The sequence below is a fragment of the Centroberyx affinis genome, unplaced genomic scaffold (genome assembly GCF_046629955.1).
Source record: "Centroberyx affinis isolate AG114_WGS23_722 - 3 ecotype Tasmania unplaced genomic scaffold, CSIRO-AGI_Caff_v1 ptg001233l_1, whole genome shotgun sequence".
Classification (NCBI taxonomy): Eukaryota; Metazoa; Chordata; class Actinopteri; order Beryciformes; family Berycidae; genus Centroberyx; species Centroberyx affinis.
In genome coordinates, this window is record NW_027279746.1 from 50,509 (window position 1) to 63,911 (window position 13,403).

Genomic DNA, 13,403 nt, shown 5'->3' on the forward strand with positions numbered 1-13,403 from the left:
TACAGTTTATCATGATTGAAAATAAAAGTGCACTGATGACACTTCCTTGAGGTAGGTTTATCGATCTGATAAGATTTCCCCCACTCTGACCTGAATAGACCACAACAGATTTTTCTTTTTTTTTTTAGATTATTTTTAAGATTATTTTTGGTCATTTTTGCCTTTTATTTTGATAGTTGGCAGTGAAGATAGACAGGAAAGAGTGGGAGAGAGAGAGAAAGGGGGATGATATGCAACAAAGGTCCTAGGCCAGATTCAAACCCAGAATGACACGGCCAGCCAACTGAGCCATGTATGTCTTTTCTCCAGTTCCTAACTGATCATTTTATCAAATCTCTCTCTTTCCACATCTTAGAATACCACCGCTACTGCTTCCTTATTAACTTGAGCCTTTCATAACTCAGATTCAAAACACACCTTAGGATCCATTGTACTGCAACCTCCACTTTGAATCGGAGACATCACACTTCTACTCTCTAACAAATCCATTTATCTATCTGAAATCGTCTTCTCCATTATCTCACATAAATGTGAAGTTAGCAAAATTGCTTTCCTGTCAGTGGTGCCTCTTTCCAGTTACCAAGAGGAATGTGTTGCCAGTGTCCAAAATATATTTGGAATGAATGTTGTGTACATGTACAAATATACTTTTAGGCCAGTTTATATATTGAGATATACTAAACATTCTATGGAATGTGTTTTTGCACTATAGAAGGTCATCTTTACTCCAGTAGTGGTTCTGAACCACTACTGTACACATTTTCCCCAGAAGAGTGCTGTCTCGGTCACCTTTACCACATCTTCAAACAAACATCCTCAATTCACTTTTAATTCCATCACTGGGTCAATCTGTGTGTGTTTCTGTTTTATGAAGAATGGCTTATGTTCACCAATATTGATTGAAATGTCATAGATCATAAGACTAACAAATCTGACTGCTTAAATTGTTCTCCCTTTTCATTTTAGACATAGCATACGTATCCAAAAATGTTCTAACAAAGTATATAACAGTATATACTATAAATATGGTAGTGACATAACAGAAACATGTTACAGAAATTAAAATAATGTAGCCTACTGAAACCTATACTATGACAAACATAGTATAGGTTTGTAAAAACATCAAACTGACATTGATCCTTTTTGCTGGTGCAACAAGACTGACACACTCGGTCCCTCTGCAACCTGAACTCTGACCATATGTATCTAGCTGAACCAGATATCTGTTTGACTGTTGGACCTCCAGTGGATTGCAATCAGTGTATTCACAAGCTGACGCTCGGGCAAACCCAAACAGAATGTTGTGGATTTTACATGCTGAATTAAAAACGGAAAACCCAATCAGTCTGATAAAATTCACCACAAAGCAGCATTATGATTGTATTATTTTATTTCTCTGTTTAATATAGACAGTATCAGCATTGAACATCTTTGGACATATGCCTTCTCTCCCACCTTGACGCCATCTTTATTCCTTCAGCAGATCATGACGAAACATTTACTTTTACTTCTAAATCAGTGGTATTCAGCAATAAGAAAACTACTGATTGGATAGAGGAAAAAACATCATAGTTTTAAAAAAAATCGATGTTTTAAAAGAGAGGTGAGAACTCGTGGGTGCAGGGTAAGAGTTAGAAGAGTTGATCATTTGGATTGTCTTGCGCATGTTGTAGCAGCTGGTTCCAAAGATGCCACTTGATGGTGAAGATCTCTGCTACTCCATTCAAACTGTCCTGTGAGTGCAAAAGAAAGAAATTGTGAAAATGCTGTATACATAGATGAAGACAGTTTAGGAATATACATAAATTAACAAAAAAATCACTTACTTGTGGACAAAGTTACGGTCAAGCAAAGGGATTTCCAAAAGGGTCCCCAAAAGCATCCGAGGAACCAGACGTCTGAACGGCAGGAGTGCTTTGCTATAAGATTGAAAAAAAGGGCAAAATGAATTAGAATGCAGACAGACATTAACTACAGGATTTACAGTATCATTGTTAGATGCTGGATATAAATGTGTAACTCTGTCTTTTGTGTTACTCTCTATACCATAGCTATGGGTGGTGCTCCAAAGGGACTGGGATTTGGAGCCCCAAATGCTTCATCAAACATGTTCTGATTGAGGCCTTGTCCTGGGGCTGGAGCTGAACTGTTTGTGACTGGAGTAGGGGAGAAGGCAGCATGTAGAAGGCCAGGGTTAGGGCTTGGAGCTGGGACAGCAGCAGGAGCAAGGGCTGGTTTAGGAACATCTAAATAGCCATATGACAGAGGTCACATTTAGCGACAAATCTCACGATCATATACACATTATTAATTCCCCAAATATTCACAAGAATTACTGCTTTGCCTAGCTGGTGGTTTACCATTGACAACAGTTGAGATTTGATTGATGTCAAAGTCGTCATGATCTGCAACATCCTGAGGCAAGCCCACTTTACTGGAAAAGTACTGATCAAATGCCCCCCCTTCATTGCTGCTGGGGGCTGGAGCAGAGTTGAACCCTTGTTCCCCTTTCCTCGCTGGGATGGCAGGGGGCTTGGCAATCTGGAAGTCCTTGAACATGTCCTTTCCAGTCTTCTTCTCCTTATCTCCAAGGGGGTCCAAAGCTGTGAAGGCACTGTTCTCCACCTTTGGAGGGGCCTCCTTAACAGGTGGCCTAGGAGGGGGCCGTGGAGGACCCTGGTGCTCACCCATTCCATGGAACAGGCCAGGCTGGAAAGGGTTGGTCCCGGGGGGCTGAACCCAACCTGGAGCACCAAGTGACCCGGGTTGTGGAGGCTGGCCCCAGTTGAGAGAGGGCGGGGAGAGAGGTGGGGGACCAAACTGAGATGGCACCGGCTGGCCCCAGGCTGTGGGTGGTATGGGCAGGGCACCAAAAGCAGATGGCTGTGGGAAGGCGGGGCCTGGGAGTGTCACTTGGGAGACGCCTCCTGGCATGGCGTACATGGAGTGTACAGAGGTGGAGGCTCCCCACATGCCTGTACCAGGGACAGAGGTGGAAGCCGGAGGACCTAACTGAAGATTCCCTGAAGATGAAAAAGTTGGGATAAAACATTTCAAAGGCAATGAAATCTAAAGGCTTAAGTATGTTAGCACATTGTTATACCCTCCTGGACTGCATCTGAATATATGCTTTAAACACAAAATCCCCTTTTTTTGTAGATGCCACATTCCACATTTTATATCCAACCCATGAGCATGAATACAAACAGGGTACTGTCATTATTTTGAGATGCTAGTCTAAACAGTGTTACCCAGAGCAGCTATGGAAGAGGCAGCAGAGTTGGCAGGTGGACCAGATGACCCTTCAGTCTGACAAGGAGCAGCAAACAGGTCTGCCCCAAATAGGTCACTTGATGTAGACTATTCATAGAAAATAAAAGAAAACTATGAAATTATGTTGCAACCACATTCGCTACAAAGGTAAAGGGAAAACAAAGGGAATGATTGTTTACATGAAGACAATTTATAAACTACATAGATTTAAGAATTAAGAATTATTGTACCAATAGTTACCAAGAGCAACAAATAATGTGTTGTGATTATGTATGTCAGAAATAAATACTATTTTACTTCAATAATGATAAAGATGCAAACATCCCCACTTACCACCTCTTTATTCGCTGAAGCATGAAAGTTATAAAATAGCTTATGAGTAGAGATGACAAAGGGAATAGAGTTCATTGTTCAGCAGGTCAGTCAAATTGTCCTACATTCGGCCAGTTAGAGAAGCATGTGAACATCAGTGCATGCAGTTAGAAGCCCATTAATATTAGAGACAGGTAGAGACAGAATGAAACACAGAACATGCCCTTTGCTGTAGTTCTAATTTACAGGCCTCATATCTTATCTAAGCCCAATGCAAACTCTGGCATTTCCCCTCAGACAACAATATACAGTCCCAGTGCTCAGAAAGGGAGATGTTAGGAAACCAATTATGGTTTGGGAGGTGTGCATAAAAAACTCACTCTTATGCATCAGACATGCAACATTACTATGATGCAGCTAGCTATGGAGTTTCACCTTTGCACTCCTTCGACCTCGTCCAGCCTTAGTGTTCTGTGGAGGCGGGCTAATGACAACCGAATCCTTGCAACGAGTCATTGGGGGCGGTGGGTCATGAGTTATGTCATTAGAGGGGGGGTCATTTTTCAGAGACGTGTCAAAAAATGGGTTTTGGATTGAGAGAACTGGTCCAGAATCATTCCCCTCCACCATGGTGATCTTGTTCCCTTGAGCCATTGTGCCTCCTAGTGGCCACTGGCCATTACTGAGGGCGAGGATCATGGTCTTATTGGATAACCCATTCATCTGTTGACTGAGGTGGTCAGAGTCTCCATTCAGACCACCATTCATGATTGTCTTACTAATGCTGGCAACAGTGTTCTCTAGGCTGTGATTGGTGGCGGTGAGGGAGATCTGAGAATTATAGGGTGCTGATTGGGTGGGTGATTTGGAAAGGGGGTCATCTCTGAAAGGGTCAGTGTCTGGGGTTGGAAAGAAGCCAAATGTTGAGGAAAAGGGGTTCTCTGTCTGGGGAGATGTCCAAGGGTTAGGGGCACAGGAAGTGACAAAGGGGTTTCCCTTTATACAATTCTGATTGCTGTCAACTTCAGCAGACAAGTCCAGCAAGAGAATATCATTAGATTCCTGGTTAACATGAGAAGGAGAGTGGGAGAGAGAAAATACAGATTTATAAATCAGTTCTGTTGGGGGAGATAAGCAATTGTTAACAAAATGCAAAATGAATCACATGGTGTGAAAAGACATGAAAATTTAAAGCTGCTACATGTAGAATATTTACCTCAATATATCATTCTCAGATTAATTTTGATAGCATTGTATGATGGCTGTGGAAAAGTTAGACCATCACGGTGAAAATCGGTATATTCTACTTGTTGCTTTCTATGATTTCATTCTGTGTCCCTGGGTATGATTTCCTGCGAATTGTGCAGGATTGACTTACGGCACAAAGGAAACCAAAACAGGAGGAGGACTACCTCACTTTGAATGAATAGCATGAACCTACTCAAAATGGCAGATGGTGGAACCATTGAAAAAACACCATACCCAACAGCAGTACCCTCTTCAGTAAAATGCAAAAAGAAGCCTTTGATGAAGGAGGCAAAAAGAGTGACAGAGCCCAGGGTAGACCAGAATAAACCTCAACTGGACGTTCACTAGTTGAAGGGGTTGTAGACCGACACTGAGCTGGCTTTTGTTCTACTGGACAAGTTAGTGATATAGTGTTACCAAAGCTTTATAATCAACTCTGGGTGATCTCTAGGTTTCTGCTTGAATGGATAGAATGGTCCTTCCACTGTTTTCCATGGTAATTTGGCTACTACAGCATAAAATGGCAATTGTGGCATTTTAAGGGTGCTATGGTGACAACGCAAGTCTAAGCTTTAAGGCCGTAAAGTCAGTCAGACTTGCTTGAGAACTGTGCAGATGTTTCTGTTGCATGAGTGCTTAGCAAACTGCCAAAACTCAACTGAAAGCTGACATTAGCGACAAGGTTATGGTATAGCATCATCACAGATTGCATTTCTCTCGCTCTTGTAGTCAACATTAGCATATAAGCAAACCATGGCCGTATGTCGGTTTATATGAATGAATTATATGAATGGAATCTAGCCCAATGGTACACATACAAATGACTGTCCTGGAACGTTGATTTGAATGAGAATGACTGTTCAAGTTCTGTGGTTTCTAGTCTGTGCACAATGGCATAGTTTAATGACGTCGCACATAGCCTACACCGTTAGCTCACTAACACCAATGTAGGTACTTGAGCTGAAACGATTCCAATCACTGAGTGAACATATAACTAATACAAACATTTTACATGAACTAAGTATTGTGTTTATTGGCGCAATGATGCTTCCTCGATCGGTGTAGCCAAAACTACAAAGCTGAATAGTAATGCCGGGCCTAATATTCCAGCGTGAGCTAACATGAATGTTTTCCATCAGCAGCAGTAGCTTGTGATTTTGGCTATGTCCATTCTGAACTCAAGCTACAAAAATGTGCTTCCTGAAATTCCCACAATAAAAAAAAAAAATCATGGTACACAATGCTGATGTCAGAAACATACTGAGACTTTTTGAATGGGATTACTGGTAGTTCATGGGGGAAAGCAACTGGTGGGTGGTAGTTGACAGTGATGTAACACACCACCACTAGGGGGGTCGCCAAAGTCATAAAATTTCAAATTCTACTGGTAGCAGCTTGAAGCAGGATTGATGAACAGCATTGAGATCAATAAACAGGGACCAGAAACTCAATTCTTAAAAGATTCTTTAGATTCAAGTCTACAGTGGACTAAATTATAAAATTGGATATATTCATATTTATACACAAAAATGATGGTCTTTATAGAATTGAGTTTGAGATCAAAAACGTGGAATGATTTGAGGAGTGCTGAAGTTATGCAGTGGAGCCATGTTTTTTTCAGAAAGACATACAAAATCACATTTTTGACAACAGGCAACATTCAGTAAATGATGACTGCTATTATTGCACTCAACAGTAGTATTACTCAACTTTGAGTTCAAAGCAGTTTAATCACCAATGAAAACAAACACTAGATGAAAATAGGCTTGTTTGATAAAAGACTTTTGTCCAGAGCAGTGAATGACTGTTGTACAGCCCTGTAATTATAAACAAGTGCTATTTTCTGGGGATCAATGTGATTATACAAATGTAAAGCCCTATATAGCTAGCTACACCTCAGTGACTAGGTATAATTCCACTATATGGAATATCCCAGATAAAGGGAGCAACATTTTACTAAGACCCTATGGCAACACACTTACAGATGGAGCCTGGATGTCTGGAGGGGTTGACATGTCGCCAAAGAGATCAAGCTGCTCCACTGGCTGGACGTCAGACAGGGACAGAAATGGATTTAACCGACTATTACTTGGGCAGCTCAATTCAACCAGACAATCAATGGAATTTTATTCACAGCGATAAATGATGAAAGTCACAAACGCAACAGAGCAGAAATCCTTACTTGGGCAATTTTTGCTTCACCACCAACACTTTGCGAGGCGTCACTTCCATTCTGAAAATAAAATGCAAAACCAGAAGGTTAAATGTTGACTTTGGGGAACTATTTGAGCAAATCACCATGCAAGCACTTACCTCAACTACTGCGCTGCCATTTTCTCCCTGTAAACAGATGTAGACAGTTCATGATTATCCTTCTTTTCTTAATTTACTGAGGGCATGTCATGCAGGAAAAAAACTATTTCAATGGAAAGTCTCATGGTGTGATTCTGTGAAATAGCACAGGGAGGCAGTGTTGACATTCAGTAGGTAGATTATCTGCCTTTAAGAAAAAAGTATTTCCCTGTTTCACGTCAAATGACTATCAGTTACCTTCTGTGAGGCCTCTGCCTCTTTCTTCCTCATGTTGAAGATGACCTGGAAGAGATCTTTCAAATCAATGACCAGGGGTTCTGCCTGTATGGTGACAAAAAGATAGAAAACATTAAGTCCTCTCAATTTTGTCCATTCGATTTTGTTGTTCATGGTGTGTGTGAGTGTGTGCGTGTGTTACCTGTTGTCCAGTCTTTATGGCGAAGAACTGATGCTGTCCTTCTGCTCCGCACACATAACCAAATGCCCTGTTATCTGTTACATCTCTGGCAATGAAGGAGATCTTATTCACCACATGCTCATGTTCAATCACCTGAGTGAAAAGGACAGAGTTTTTATTAGCAAGACAAATAATAAAACCTGCCTTGTTTACACTTTAATACCCTGCGATGTTCTTCACTTATATACTTCCGCCTGGAATCTAACTCTACAATGTGATTTGAATATAAAGGATAAATACAAAGGTGGCTGAACTCACTCCTGATTTCTCATCAATGATCTTGATGCCCGACATGGAAATGTTGATCCAGATCCTCTGTTTGTGTTTACCTTGGGATCGAGCAGCTACTGCCATGCCCTGGATAACAGTAAGATACAATGAATGTGCACTGTTTTATTTATCAAAACTTTTGTAAGTGATCAAAAAAGAGGGATGACTAGTGATTTAAGAATTTCACTCCGTCTTCACAAACCCAGGTCCCACCTTAAGTTTCATCATGGAGTCCTGGCTCATCTTGTCTCCTCGGGCCTCTGGGACATCATCAATGCCAATCAGCTTGGCCTTGTACCTCACACCATCCCCTTGAAACCTGGCCAGCAGGTACTCATCTGTCTTGTCAGCGACTATAAACATTAAAAGAAGACTGTTTGACTTGAAATATGGTGGTGAAATATTATTTAGTAGCATTGTGTGACTATCACATAATAAAATAAAATATGATTACTACTAGACTCTATTAAGATTAAATGGTCAAATCCACTGCTGTTAACAAGGTGAATCATTTTCTATGGTACAATAATTAAGTTTCGCATTACTCACCTTTCTTCTTCTCTTTCTTGAATGGGGTCTTGGACGTGGCTGTTGCAGGGGAGGCGGGAGAGCTGGTGGAGGGTGAGGCTGCAGAAGGGGAGGGGATGCTGGGCTCAGCAGGCACAGGCGTGCTGTTCTCCACCTCTAAAGACATGGTGCGGGGTGAGCCTCGCAGGACGAGCAGGCAGACAGGGGTGAACCAGGCAGCAGCTCCGTGTTCAGGGGCAGGGAGGTCAACTGAGCAGAGGAGTCTCAGTGCTCACACATGCTCTTCCAATTTGTCTAGGACAGAGAGAGTGGAGTGGGACAGTTTATAGGGAGCGAGAGAAAAGGGGAGAACAAGGAGGAGACAAAATGTTAGTATACAGTTGCTGTTGTAAATGGGAAATGGATATGGACCTTCAGGGCTATATTAAAACACTTTACAATGTCAATCTACTTTCTGCCTAGTAGAAAGGTTATGTAAGTGGTTACAGAAAGATTTTGTGCACATTATGAACAATCATATTCCTTTAATGATCCACAGTGAAGGTTTACAACCACAGAAACTCCAAGTGACCCATAAAACATTATGTCCTCATAAGGGCACAGAAAACACCCCTACCACACATTTCTAACAGTTTCACACTTGCTATGCTAATTGTGCAGCCCTGTAAAGATTCTTCACAGTCACCTCTGCACAAATCTATTGTGCCGACCAGAATGATCCTGCCATTGAAGTCTGTGTTGTACTTATTTAAGCAGTGCATTAGGGTGGAACAGCTGGGGGTATCACTATAGCTGTATAGATGGCCTACAGTAGGAAAACAGTTACTCTTCGAATCATATTGCCACATCAGTCATGTGATCCATTCGGCCCATAATAACTATCAGAGAGTGGTGCTAATTGTGGTTTGCCCTCAGACTGGCAAAAAGTTTATCATTTGCACCATCTTCAAATCAACAATAACATCCGCATCAATTACCTCTGCTTCCGTTCTGGGCATCGTTCAAGCACAGCTCGGCAATTAATGTGCAGAAGATAAGAGGCAATTACAGAGGCAATCGAAAACTGCAAAAACAACAGAATTTCATCACACTGGAGCTGTAGAGCTGTGGTTCTCACACTGGGGTCCAGGGACTTTAATTAGAGATTGTATAAGAATGACTATTGTCATCCTAACTTTCACTCTCACCACTATTATCTCCTCATGTGCCGTGTAGACAGTTCTGATTCAGTACGAAATCAACAACAAAATCTTCCAGTCTGGAACTAAATCTTATCAAATTGTGGCTTAATGCCTGTCTGTTTGTGGGTCCGTGAAAATATATTATTTGAAAACCCCTGGTGTAGAGTGCCACAGCACCTGAGATTCACCTTCATCCCCTCATCTAGCTGAAGGTGTACACATTGGTTTTATTTAGGTATCCACATCATTCATTTTATTCAATTACTTCATAACCACCTCAGAATATAACAAACACATGCTTTCTGAGACTGGCGCAACATTCTGACTCCCAGGTACACAGAACTCACCTAAGACTGTATAGCAGAAACAATAACATGTATTCAGCCAGACAAAAATTACAAAATGGAGACATAGTCTACACTCTTATGTGCAGAGGGCTACTGCTCTACACAACCATCATGGAATACAACCAACAGAATAAAATTGTCTGTGTGAGACATACCTTTAGGACCCGTTCCAGAGGCTACACTGGTTGAATTGCTAGTGTGAAGAGATTGTAATTACTGTAGGACAGACCAAAGGTTGACAGTGAGCAAAGGTTGAGCAATTAAATGAAGTTAATCTTACGCTAGCCAGGCGAGAGATCCCGTGATGCCCAGCTAATCAACTACAAATGGACATTCTGGTCTTCAAAATGGTCATAGAACCAAACAATAGTTTGCTAACTCTCATCTGTAACCTCCACTTAATATATTGTCCTATGATGACTTGGAACCAGGATAAAATTAATCTAAAATTATTCAAATTGTGCTCTCATCCAGAGAAGCCAAGAGAAAGAATAGCAAAAAAACATCCAGTTCAATGTTAATAGCAAAAAAACATCCAGTTCAATGTTATTCTTTATGATGAAATCACTCTCACTAGTTTCCTCAGACAGATTGGTTAGATCTGTAAAGGAAACAGTAGCTAAAAGAGGAGGCAACAGAGATAAGACCTTTCAGGTCATTGGGTCCGTTAGAACTTTGTGCCAACAATTCCCTCTCTATGAATCAAAGCTGGCAATATCAAACAAAGATTGACACAAGTATACAGAGGTTATGCAAATGAATATCAATGCAATGCAGAAGCTTCTATCAATGTTTGTTCACTGCAGAAATCATTTAAGTTGTATAATCTTATTCTATAATAAGGTTTACATCACAAGAGCTACAGCCATAAAACAATAAAAACTTTGTTATCCAGCTTCAGTTACAGTTTTCTAACACCATAACATGTATTTCCTGAAATACTATTATAACCAGAAAAAAGTGACTGATCGTATATTCAACCCATCTCCTTTCATGTATTCTGCCTTAATTGGAGTGTAAGTGTAATAGACCCTTTATCACAAAATAAACAATTAAGTACTCTTAATATCAGAGTTATCAGATAAGACAAGGCAACAAGCATGGCAAGCCATATAGTTTGTGCCCTATGGTGACATCCTCTCCCTCACCAACACACGGGCACACACACTTGCTGTTGTGTGATAATGCCTGTAGAAACAGACCATAGCCCTAAGCACTTGTTGATGCTCAATTTAGACAGGCCTTGAAATGATCAGGTCATGATTTTAGTTGTCCAGTAACTACTGTGGTGTCAGAGTCCTAATGCCTTCCCCCCCATTGAGAGATTGTGCCAGCGGCTGGAGAAAAAGCTAATAAAATGGGTGAAATGTCAGCAGTTCATGCACATTTGAGTTAAAGGGTGACATTTTAATAACTAACTCGCTATTTGAAAAGGCTGTCCGTCACAGCCAGCAGAGGGAAGACGGGGCCTGGGCAGGTCTATATTAGGTTACAGCTTTAGAGGGAATAGTCATGATTCCTTACGCAGAATTACGCACGAATCAACCAATGGTCACAACACAAACAACAACACGCTAAATGTCACCAGAAGATACCGAGACAACAACAAATGTAAAATCATATATGTCAGCAGAATAACTGCAGCGCAGGGAGAGAAATGTCACAATCCTCGGCTGTTGCTTTGTCAGGAAACGTAAACGACTGCACATCTGGAGGAAATCAGGGAATGACTCAGTCTGCAAGTGAATGAGATGGTGAAATACCACAGGCCCACTGCGAACACAGAGGGCATGCAAACACTTTTCATACAACGGGTTTGCAGTAAAACTAGCTTTCTATCTTCACATAGCCTGCACCATAAGAACTTATTGAAATATAGGCTACGGTAGGTCACGCCTCAAGATTAAATGCATGAATAGGTTTTACAGCTAGGATTAACTTTAAGAGACAGTGACCTAAAAAAAAAAAACTTTCTACACGGGGAGAAAATCAAATTAGATATTTTATTATCTGCGCCAACAACTGACACAGAAAGGACCGCGAAATGCCACAGAGCCACACTCAAAAATGACAAAAATAATAACTTTACACAATTTCGCCTGAATTTCGGATGAAGCGACGCGCCGCAGCTAGAATTCATGGAAAGAATCATCGATTTGAAGTTAGTTTAAAACTTGAACTGCAACTTTCACAAAGTTAAGTAAAGACATTACATTCCATAAGGCAACTGACATCATTTTAAAGACAACTTTAAAAATACTACAGTAGTCCTTTAGTCCTTTGGTAGTCCTTTAGTTAATGGATGGATGCGAAATGAAGTGAATGCCAATATAACCTACCGGTTAAAAAGCGCCCAGATTTCTTTGTAATCCTGATGTTGAAACGGTTAGATGTGTTCCAGTGATGGCTACACGTCTCCGGTGTGAATGAGAGTAAAATCAAACACAGCTTCGGGAAGCCAGCTGGAGTCAGATGTTTTCCGCTGAATGCGCCGCTATGCCGTGGACAGAAAAGGAGACGCTGCAGCTACCTCCCAGTTTAACCCTTCACTGCCAGAGCTGTACGGGACGTCACACACTTCATGCCCCATAAATTGAAAAGGGGCGGTCTGTTTTCTAGAAAAGGAAAAACATATATATGAAGAGAGAAATGTTGCAAGGCAAACATATTTTAAGTGCATGAAACAGTTGGTGAGTAGGCTATAGATATCAGTGTCACAATGTAACAATATGCTGGATCATGTCCATTTTAAAGATATGCTTGGTCATAATAGGCCTACATTGATTCATTTGATACTTTGTCTCATATTATAATACATTATAAATGATTGATTTGAAGATCATTGCCTGTTTTTATTCTGAGATGTTCAAGACTCTGTGCCTCTGTTGTGGCACAGATTTGGACATTCACACTTTGCTAAACACTAGTGTTAGAGGAGTTCATCAAGACAGTACCTAATTATGGCCGGGTTAGGGTTAAAAGGAGAGATTTGATACCACAGGTTTCAACTGTATCCTGCTGTTCGTTTTTGCCCCTGTCCCACAACCTCAAATAATTTGCCTAACAACGTAAACAAATTTACCAGCTTTCTCTTTTTCCGTGTTTTTGGGATAGCAAATGTGTCAATATAAGTCATGTTTTAAAATAAGTCATTTGATTATTATATTGAATGAAAAGCATAATGATACAAACATATCACAACTGAAATGTTTCAGTGCCAGTCATTTTCTATTGTATGTTTACAGGTTAGTGTAAGTGGTCAGCCTACCCCTACAGTACAGTGAGCTTTGATGAGGGAAAGATGAGATTGAAGTAGGGATCCTTTGTGCCCAACATCAGTGGCACAAATGTTAGTGCTCCTGGAGCAGTATCAGCAGCCGTGGAGAGCCAGCATCCATATCCCACCTTCTTCTGCCACTATGCTCGTCCACAGTAAGCAGTGGATGAACTTGGAATGGAAAAATAAAATCAGGT

At 40.9% G+C, this 13,403-nt stretch overlaps 1 protein-coding gene across 3 annotated transcripts; it reads right to left on the reverse strand.

Moving 5' to 3' along the window:
- Positions 1 to 1,382: 1,382 nt before the first annotated feature.
- dab2 (DAB adaptor protein 2) lies at positions 1,383 to 12,466 on the reverse strand. 3 transcript variants are annotated; one of them, XM_071524802.1, is made up of 15 exons: positions 12,269 to 12,466; positions 8,423 to 8,695; positions 8,087 to 8,226; positions 7,862 to 7,960; positions 7,565 to 7,696; positions 7,384 to 7,467; positions 7,147 to 7,173; positions 7,016 to 7,066; positions 6,816 to 6,878; positions 4,021 to 4,647; positions 3,252 to 3,360; positions 2,361 to 3,023; positions 2,047 to 2,156; positions 1,827 to 1,919; positions 1,383 to 1,733 (listed from the first exon to the last, which is right to left on the reverse strand). In XM_071524802.1, the coding sequence occupies exons 2-14, from the start codon at positions 8,565 to 8,567 to the stop codon at positions 1,845 to 1,847; spliced, it is 2,325 nt and encodes a 774-aa protein (XP_071380903.1). In that variant the 5' UTR covers positions 8,568 to 8,695; positions 12,269 to 12,466; the 3' UTR covers positions 1,383 to 1,733; positions 1,827 to 1,844. The 3 variants fall into 3 exon arrangements, with proteins under 3 accessions (XP_071380903.1, XP_071380902.1, XP_071380904.1); XM_071524801.1 differs by having other exon boundaries at positions 2,047 to 2,246; XM_071524803.1 differs by lacking the exon at positions 4,021 to 4,647 and having other exon boundaries at positions 2,047 to 2,246; positions 12,269 to 12,465.
- Between the last annotated feature and the right edge of the window lie 937 nt (positions 12,467 to 13,403).

Excerpts from the sequence above, each read along its gene's own strand:
- dab2 (XM_071524801.1), bottom strand. The coding sequence starts at position 8,567 with ATGTCTTTAGAGGTGGAGAACAGCACGCCTGTGCCTGCTGAGCCCAGC. Across the intron at positions 3,361-4,020 it reads GAGGTCGAAGGAGTGCAAAG|TCTACATCAAGTGACCTATT; the intron begins GTGAAACTCCAT and ends TTCTATGAATAG. Across the intron at positions 1,920-2,046 it reads GAGCACCACCCATAGCTATG|CAAAGCACTCCTGCCGTTCA; the intron begins GTATAGAGAGTA and ends TCAATCTTATAG.